General features: G+C 48.7%; 1 protein-coding gene across 1 annotated transcript in view; it reads left to right on the forward strand.

Annotated features, from left to right (window-relative positions):
- KCNJ1 (potassium voltage-gated channel subfamily J member 1) overlaps positions 1 to 9729 on the forward strand; it is a 17743-nt gene extending 8014 nt beyond the window's left edge. Inside the window, exon 2 of the mRNA XM_017738579.1 lies at positions 4973 to 9729. Coding sequence (XP_017594068.1) covers positions 4992 to 6107 — 1116 coding nt within the window. The 5' untranslated portion in view covers positions 4973 to 4991 and the 3' untranslated portion in view covers positions 6108 to 9729. The remainder of the gene's footprint in view (positions 1 to 4972) is intronic.

The raw sequence follows: 9729 nt of genomic DNA on the forward strand, positions 1-9729 counted from the left end.
GCAGGAGAGAGCGCAAGGCAGGGGATAAGATCCTTTGGGGGATCCACTTGAAATTCCACTTGGACTTTAGGCAAATGCAGTCACTTGGGCTGGAGCTGTGACAAGACTCCAGCTTAGCACTGAGCCGGATGGAAGGATCACATTTCCCACATGGAACTGGCATTTCAGGCGGCACTCTGGAGGCACAGCCACAGTGCTCAGCACTCCAAGCTGCTGCCAGGGATAAATATTCCATGGTGGCATTGCCAGGGCCAAGAAGGAACTTTGCCAGGCCCAGCAGGTCTGGTCCCTTGGCAGATGTGTCTCTCAGGAGGATGCTCAGAGGATGGTTCAAATCAGGTTCTTTCCAGACAGACCCCAAGGCCAACTGGCTGCTTTAGGGACTTTGTTTTTTCCTCCACTCCCAATTGATTGGGCTCTCTGTGACAGTCCTTGATTCTGATTTTGACATAGGCAACAAGACAGAATGGTGCAACTGCTATCCCAGCCCAACAGGCCATTTCCTGCTGCATCCCATCCCAACAGGCCCATTCCACCTCTCCATCCCATCCCAACAGGCCCATTCCACCTCTCCATCCCATCCCAACCGGCCCATTCCACCTCTCCATCCCATCCCAACAGGCCTATTCCTGCTCTCCCATCCCATCCCAACGGGCCCATTCCACCTCTCCATCCCATCCCAACAGGCCTATTCCTGCTCTCCATCCCATCCCAACGGGCTCAATCCTGCTCTGCCCAGGGCAGTTGGCAGAGGGTAAATGAGCTCCACTCCCCACAGGGCTCGGTAGTAAAGCAGCCAGCAGATAATTCACCATGAGACTGAGTGTTAGAGTTTGCTTTTCTAATAAAAAAGGATTTGATAAGGTATTAGGAATTGGATATTTCACATACTTTGTTCAGAGAAAGTTCAACAGAAAGAAAAACACAGAAAGGACCGAAAGAAGATCTGAGTTTTGCAGAGAACTGAACAGGACTGGAAAAAAAAATCCTTTAACTCTGTATCCCCTTTCTTCTACCTAAGCTGCTTAGAACTTCCTCTGAATCCCTAACAAAGATGTATTTCTAGCGCAGGCTGCGGGCTCCGGGAGCTGCTCTGTCTCCCCCTAATGATCCCGTTCTGCCAGCTTGGCTCCCACTCCCACTGCTGCCAGTGAGGGAAGGAGACACCAGAACTCCAGCGAAAGAGCAGGAGATGGAGTCTTGTTCTTGTCAGGCCCCTATCAAACATTCAGCACCTTCCCCTCCCTTCCCCCTCTGGTCTCCTCAAGGGCTGCACGTGGCTGGGATTAAAGCCATTTCCCTGGATAAAACTTACCCGAGGAATGATTAAATGTCGTTATCCCCCACATCCAAATTTTTCAAACCAAACCAGTTGCAAGGAAGTAAGAGCAAGGAGAAGCACCCAGTAACGTTCCTGAGGGAGCAGAGAACTGCAGCTGCTCAGGAACTGCAAGGATTGGTGTCACCCACCTGCAGGGCTGCAGAGAACAGGCAGAAACACGGCTAACAGCTCTCAGATATTTGGGATGGAGGCACTGCTGGAGTACTTGGGAAGCTGAGAATGGAAATCTGAAAGTTTCTGCTTACTCTGATGATCACTGGGAAATACAAGACTGGGCCAGGGAAGTGGGAACTCCTTGTTTTCACAGCTAACCTCACCAGGTCATGTTTATTGATGGAGTTTGTGTTATGTAGGAACAGGAGCAGTGCACCCTCTATAAGCACTGCCTGGGACAGCAGCACCATCCCCAAGTCCCACAGCACAGAATTCCCTGCTCCAGACAGACAGAAGTGCCCTGTTTATGTGGGCCCAACAGGAAACACATCCTGGTAAACATTAGCTAGGATGTAGTTGGGCACCTCTGCTGATTTGAATTAAAAGGGCTTTAATTGCTGTATTATATAACTTGCTTTATATAATCTCCTCCAGACAGTTGCTGATATACTCACAACACGCTTATCCAGGAGAGAAATTTTCTCCTGCAAAAAAATCAACACATTTCAGCTGTGTGTGGGGGCAAGGGATTTGTTGAAAGGAGAATTCCTTTGTCATTCTGGCTGAAGAGGGGTGTAATTCTTCTGCCTCTTTGATCTGCTCAGGGGTAGCTTAAGCAGGGCTTGTAAGGGAGCCTTGGAAGGGGCTGTGGATGATTTAAAGAGGCAGGAGAAGAATGCTGGAGCTGGGGACCTGTTTTCAAGGATCCAGGCTGATCATCTTGTTCTCAGCTATTCTGTGGTTGTTATCTGTTCAGTTGTGTGTCCAGATCCCCACTCAAATTCTGGAAAGTTTCCCGTGGAGGCTGGATCAGAACTGTGAGGGTGATTTATCATGACCCCTGATGTGAGGACACAGGCAGATCAGAAACCAGAGATCCTGCAGATTTCTCCCCTTCACACCTGTTCCCTGAGGTTAGGAGCCCCTCTCTGCCTAAGGAGTGCATGTGCAACTCACGATGCACAAGGTGAGGCATCCCAGAATTTCACCCTGCCATTCTGGTAAAGCCAAATTCTAGCAGAAAAGGACAGAAGGAACACAGGGGCCAGCTGAAGTTGGGTGGTTTTGCACAATAAGCTGAAACCCTGGAAAACTTCTTGGAATAGTGTGTTACACAGGAATGCTTTATTTCTGCTCAAACTATGCATTAACACGGACATATTAAAAGTGCATCAGGAAAATAAAACTTGAGAATTGTTCAGGAAAGTGTGACCTCATTCCCCTGTCCTCAAATGTGGGCTTAAAGTTTAACCTCTGCCAGCTCCATTTGCAACCAATAAACTCAGCAGCAGAAGGGTGAAAAGGTACAGTACAAAGTGACCTTCATTTCTTTCACGCTAATTTGATTGAGCAGGGGAGGAAGGTGATCCAGTCCAAGTGCAGAAAGAAGGCAGCTGTGTGAGACACAGAAATAAGTTTACTCTTAGGGCTGCTGATAGTAACAAGGACATTGAATAATAGAATTACTTCTGGCTTTACAAAATGCTATTAATTTGCACTTAGACTCCATCCTTGATAATTTTCTCTTCATTCTCTCCACAATATTTTCTCTTTGCTGCTGATTAACACATGTGAAGGTGTTTTCTGTGCCTGCAGCTGGGTGTGATGGGAGGATTTCTGGTTTAGCCAGCTGAGATGTCAGGCAGCTTCTCTAAGTTAAAATCACAGGGTAAAGGGACGTTGCCAAACAGCAGTTCTTGACTTCATAAAACTGTTGTGGTGGCAAGGGGACCCTCAGAGGGGGCACTTGGTCCTTTCCTGTGTCGGCTGTACAGCTGGCACTGACACTTCTCCAGTGTTTAAATGGCTGCAGTTAAATGAGACACATTTCCCACTGAACTCCCACCAGTGTCTGACGCATCACTCGAGGTATCCCCATTTTGGATATATGAAACTGGAGCTTAGGGGAGGTGAACAGCTCTTGCCACAGATACTTAAGCACATGAAATCAAGCAAAATTTGGGCAGTCCACTTGCCACCAATTTGAGCCCAAGCCTTTTGCTGCTGACCAAAAGGAAGCCCGGGTGGGCTGGTGATAGGAGGCAGGGTTTGAGATAAGGGGTGTAGCATCTTTAGCTTGCTCTAAAAAAGTCACTCCTAAGGCTTGTTTTACTGTCCCTTCCTATTGGGAAGGTAAAGAAACAACAGAAGCACAAAGCCCTCAGCATCTCCTGATTCAAGGTGCCCTCAGGGTTTTCCCAAAGGAAAATGGCAGCTGCAGGAATCCCAAACCCTTGCCCTGTGTGGCTGGGGATTCTCCTCCTCGGAGACCCAGCAGGCTCAGAACACCCCTGTGTGAGTCAGCACTGGGAATATTTTCCCCTCAAGTTCTCACTTTGGAAGCATTTTGCCCCAGGACGTGTGACCACAGCACACAGCTCATTCAGCCACTCAGAAGGATTTTGTTCAACAGAAGCTGAATAAAGAGGCACACATGGGTCCAGGGGGGCTCAGTGTGCACTGATCCAACATCCTTCCTGGCAACCAAACACGTTTTATGCTTGGTGATAAACTCAAATAAATTATTTTTAAGAACACTCCTAAGTTTTGGGCCAAAATCAGGCCCTGGGATGGTCCATGAACATCCCAGGCAGTGTCTGACTCTGCAGAGCATCAGCCTCTCCCCACACCTGTGTGTCTGAGTAACTCCAAGGCTGGGAATTTTTCAAATGTAGGTTGATCCAAATTCCAGTCTGAACACATCTGTAGCATTTTCTCCATCAATGACTCTTATTCCCTGGGTCTCTTGTTAACATGGCCAATCATAAAGGACAAAACAAGAGCGACACCGAGCTACAATTTCCTTTAAAGGATCAGGTTCAGAAATCCATTCTTAGTCTTAGCATCGCCTTTGTGGTCAGCTAACACCCAAATCCTCCTGCTGGAGTTTAATCTTTTCTTTTGTTCTCACCTAATAATCCTATTTGAGATGCTTGTGTGATTCCAGGGTCTGAATTTCACACCTCCAAGCCCCATCTCTAACCATGCTAAAAATAACTGCGGATCTGGCTTAATTATGCCTTCTGCATCTGCTCCCCTTTGTCCCTAAATTTCCTATCCACGTCTCATCCAGGGTCTCCCAATGCTGAGATACACACAAAACTGCATCAACAGGCCAGGTTTCATCTCCTAAAAGCCAGAAAGGTCTCCAAACTCAGCATTTTCCCCACCCATGCCCACGATGGAGTTACTGCTGCTCCAGGCTTCACTTACACAACTGAGCACAGGACAATATTAACACTTGACTGACTCGGAGTTTATTGAGCAAGCCAAAATGATTGTTTTTTGCTGGAATGCTCCTTAGGCAAGGAACTCTGGGTTTCCTCATCAGCTTACTGGAACTCTTCCCCAGCAGCTGCAGGAAAATATGCAAATTGTATAACTTTGTCCTGAACAAGTGTCTTGAGCTGTGTCAGAGTTTCCCCCTGGCCTGCAGGTCCAGGTTAAACCCCACTGCTCATTGTTTTTGCTCTGCAGAACCCTGTGAGCAGCGGGGATGTTCAGCTACCTCCGGGAACGCTTCACCAGCCACCTCCGGGAGCGCAGCCGGCGCCGGGCCAGGCTCGTCTCCAAGGATGGGAGGTGCAACATCGAGTTTGGCAACGTGGAACAGTCCAGATTTGTCTTCTTGATCGACATATGGACAACCATCCTGGACCTCAGGTGGAGGTACAAGATGACCATCTTCATCTCGGCCTTCCTGGGCAGCTGGTTCCTGTTCGGGCTGCTCTGGTACGTCGTGGCCTACATCCACAAAGACCTGCCTGAGTTCAACCCCTCCATCAACCACACCCCCTGTGTGGAGAACATCAATGGCCTCACCTCAGCCTTCCTCTTCTCCCTGGAGACCCAGGTGACCATAGGCTACGGCTTCAGGTGTGTCACAGAGCAGTGTGCCACTGCCATCTTCCTGCTCATCTTCCAGTCCATCCTGGGAGTCATCATCAATTCCTTCATGTGTGGGGCCATTCTGGCCAAGATCTCCAGGTCCAAAAACCGGGCCAAGACCATTACGTTCAGCAAGAACGCCGTCATCAGCAAGCGTGGGGGGAAGCTGTGCCTCCTGATCCGCGTGGCCAACCTCCGGAAGAGCCTGCTGATCGGGAGCCACATCTATGGGAAGCTGTTGAAGACCACCATCACCCCCGAGGGGGAGACCATCATCCTGGACCAGGTCAACATCGAATTCGTGGTGGATGCTGGCAACGAGAATCTCTTCTTCATCTCGCCACTCACCATTTACCACATCATAGACAAGAACAGCCCCTTCTTCCACATGGCAGCAGAAACCCTCCTGCAGCAGGACTTTGAGCTGGTGGTGTTTTTGGATGGCACCGTGGAGGCCACCAGTGCCACCTGCCAGGTGAGGACATCCTATATCCCTGAGGAGGTGCTCTGGGGGTACCGCTTCGCTCCCATGGTGTCCAAGACCAAAGAAGGGAAATACAGAGTGGACTTCCAGAACTTCAGCAAGACAGTGGCCGTGGACACTCCCCACTGTGCCTTCTGTCTCACCAACGAGAAGGAAGCCAAAGCCAAAGAGAAGAAAGGTTATGACAATCCTGGCTTTGTCTTGTCTGAAGTCAGTGAAACCAGCGACACAAAAATGTAGTGCCAGGTATTTGTGGGACTGAGTTTTCAGAGAGAATTCAGTCTTGAGAATTAATAAATAACTCAGTAAAACAAAACAGGAACACAGGTCTGGGTTTGCTCTAACCCAGCATTTGTTTTCTCAAAAGCCTCCAATCAAAGAGGAGCAGCATACCAGTGATCACTATTTAACTACACTACTTATATTTCATAGAATTTATATTTTTATATCTATGGGACATTTAATGAAGCTGCTATGTTGGAATGTCCAACTCACTGAAGTTTCCAGGGGCATGCAAAGGTGTTAAAAAGTCTGAAAAGGTGGAAAGAAATTTTAGGACGTAAAGATACACAGCTGCTGGAATGAGAACGTGAAAAGGAGAGACAGAAGGCAAAGCTAAAGAAACCTAAGGGACTTAGGAGCCAAAACCTCAAAAAAAAGTCTATTTCTGGCTGTCGAAGTCCTCTATGAAAACAGACTCTGGCTCTGCATCTTGGGCACTTTTGAATGTTCTGAAACAATTCCTTCCCTCATTCTTTGGGGCTGGTACAGCTGCAGGACAGAGCAGTAGAGGATGGGACAAGTTTAGGAAATAGAGAAGACAGAGCTTGGACCAAGCTGCTGCATCTCCAACTCCAAAATGTGACTTGTCCCCTCTGAAAGCCTTTGACTCCTTTCAGGGAAAAAGATCCAAATGGAAAGGAAAACTGAAAAACCAAGGAGAAGCAGAGCCACTCTGGGCCAAGAGGAATTTGGCAGCTTATTCCCAACTGTCCCAGCCCTCAGCTCTTCACTGCCCCAGGAGCTGCCTGGCTGGGGAATAGGGAAACATTTGAAGACTACTCTCCAGAAAGGTGGGGAGATGGAGAACACGTTGATTCATTCACACCTGGCAGAAAGCGCTCCACTGGGAGGAGAGAGGAAATTCCCAGCTCTGGATGTATCCTTCCAAAAAATCCCCAATGCAAACAGAGATTATCTTCCCCTTTGTAGCACGAAGGTCTTGTTCAAACAAAAACACAGCCCAGGAGCCTCCTACCAACATTTTGGCTTCAGATTTCGTTCCAAACTGTTCATCTGCCCACAGCCAAACATGCATCCCTACAGGAAACAAGTCCTGCTCGGTGGGAGCTGAGTCGTGCTGAACATTTTCTGGGGATGATTTTTGACATTGAAGCTTCAAATGCAACAAGAAGTTTCAATACTTTTTTAGTGAATTTCTACTTTCTACTTCCTCGCAGGCAATTTTTTCCCCTCAGTTCATTCTGTTACTGAGAGTTCTAGTGGCAGACCAAAGAATTTTTGGGAGCTCTTCCCAGTGATGTAACTTGGCTCATCAATTTTCAATGCTGTGGTAAAATGGAAATAGTGTTACAAGCTGCTGGATTAAGTGGTTCTAAAAGAAGGGGAGAACTCAGCAGGTCAGATGATGACTAGAGAAAGTTGTGCTCCAAATGAGCATGGTGTGAGTATGGAAATCAAACTCTGGGAACCAGGACTGTTCAGGTCTCAGTCCCAGTGTGGTGTGAACTCCTCTCTTGGGTCAGAACAAATCACTTTACTCTGCATCTCCAATTTGCCATCTGTAACCTGGGACATAACCACTGACATTGTACAGAGAACAACGTTATGAACAGTTATGTCACTAAAGCACTTTAAAGCCAATGCTCAGCTGTGTCAATCATTCCTCAGTTCACCGCTGCCACACCCTTCTCCACCTCTGGGTGGAAAGGTCAGCACACCAAGTTCTGCTCTCATCACACATCAGAGCTACCAAAAGTGGCTGCACTAGGGCCAGAACTGTGAATAGAGAAGCAGGAGTGAGACTTTTGAGGTAACTCACAGATACTGTCAGATATTTTAATTGTGCTGCTTTTGCAACCTTGCAAACCAAGTGTGAAAAATATTTTACAGTCTCGGTCACCACAGCACCTGAACCTTCAGCCTTAGTGCCCCTCAGATTATCAGCTTGGAAGGACAGTTTTGATCCCCCAAAACAAACATCAAGAGATCAGTGGCCATGCACAGAAATCTCGGAGGCAGCAGGGAAGGGAAATGATGTGTCCGGAGTCCCAGACTGGTCTGAACCAAAAGGCTGCTCCATCCTTCCAGAGCTGCTGCTGCATTTCCTCCTGAGGCTTCCTGTACAGTTCCCTGGGGGTAATGTCCCCAGAAAGTGGCACTGTCAGTGCTCAAGGCTTGCAAGCTACACCTCTTACCCCTGGGAGAAGAGACGCATGAAGATGCCTTTAATAGAAGCAGAAAAGTGTCCCCACTGGACAAGGGAAACCCACTCGGAAGGTCAAACCCAGCTGTGCAATGAGGAGCCAGGGAAGAGTCCTGCTTTAAGCACTGGTTTGGGATGTTAGTGCTGGTGGGGAAAAGAAATCAAATGCTCTGCAGTGCCTGTCCAAGGGGTGGTGCACACCCTCCGAAGCCTAGGGGGTCCCGAAACAATGTACTTTTGAGGAAAGCCATCTCAAAATCCTAAACTTCAACGTTCTTCCCGACCCAGCGGTGGAACCTTTTGCCCTGTTTGCAGCATGAGCATGAGGATGTGTTGTTCCATTTCTAGAGGTACGAGGTGGTACCACAGCTCCTGATCCCCGGCAGGGGTGGCTGCCTGGTGTTCCCTCTCTTGACAGCCACACCTGCCTTGGAACCTGCAACACAAGGAAACTGCAGCAGGGGAAGGGCGACTGTGTCCTTTTGCACATTTTGGTGTTACTGGAGGGGATCCAGGACCAGAGGAAATTCAAGGGGATGGATCCAAAGCTGACAGGGCCATGGCTGAGCTATCAGGCTCCCTTAGAGCAGGATCATACTGGGAGCTGAGTGGGAATCCCGGAGTGAGCCTCCCGCTGGTTGTCACCCCAGGAAGCCCTGGCAGCCCCGAAGCAGCAGCAGATAGAGCTGAGGCAGAGCCCAGCAGCAGCACAACAATGAGTGGAATTTCCTCTGGCTGTCCAGGGAGAGCTGTTTGTCACCCGGCAGATAAAGGCCGGGCCGGGAAGGAGGTTATCGGGGACAGGCCACTCAGGACAGACTCCAGAGGAAAGCTATTCTGGGGGCTGTCACCCCTGCTGCCATTAAAAGAAAGTTCAGTTAAGAGGATGAAAATAAATTTAATCTTGCTGAGCAGAAGTGGCTGGAGGGAACCACAGAGCCGATACTGGAAGACAAAGGCCGGGTTCCTCACCCCGCAGGGCTTTGCTTGTGCAGCTCTGCCCCAGCCTCGCAGGCCCCCTCTCCCTCCCGTCCTGCCTTAGGCCTTTCCACAGGCTGGGGCACACCGCGGAGGCCACAGCCTGGGCCAAACCCTGCGAAGGTCTGAGGAGAAAGTCCTGCCCCTTCAGGAGAGCAATCAGACCCTTCCTGCTGGATTAAGGCCTAAAGGATTTCGCTGGGAAAGCCAAGCAGCCAGGCTTGGGAATAATGTGTCTGCACTAAACTTAATTTATCTTCTCATTTCACAAACAACATGTTTCTTCTACTGTATTTATTTTAAACATTCATTCAAGCTGTGCATAATATTTCAATCATTTTGAAATAGATTTACCCTCCTGCTGGCAAATGAATAAGGCATCCTGCTGACTGCTGGAGAAAGGGCCATGAATTAAAATAACTGCTTTTGGTAAACTGA

This window comes from Corvus brachyrhynchos, unplaced genomic scaffold, assembly GCF_000691975.1.
Source record: "Corvus brachyrhynchos isolate BGI_N302 unplaced genomic scaffold, ASM69197v1 scaffold46, whole genome shotgun sequence".
In the NCBI taxonomy this organism is placed as follows: domain Eukaryota; kingdom Metazoa; phylum Chordata; class Aves; order Passeriformes; family Corvidae; genus Corvus; species Corvus brachyrhynchos.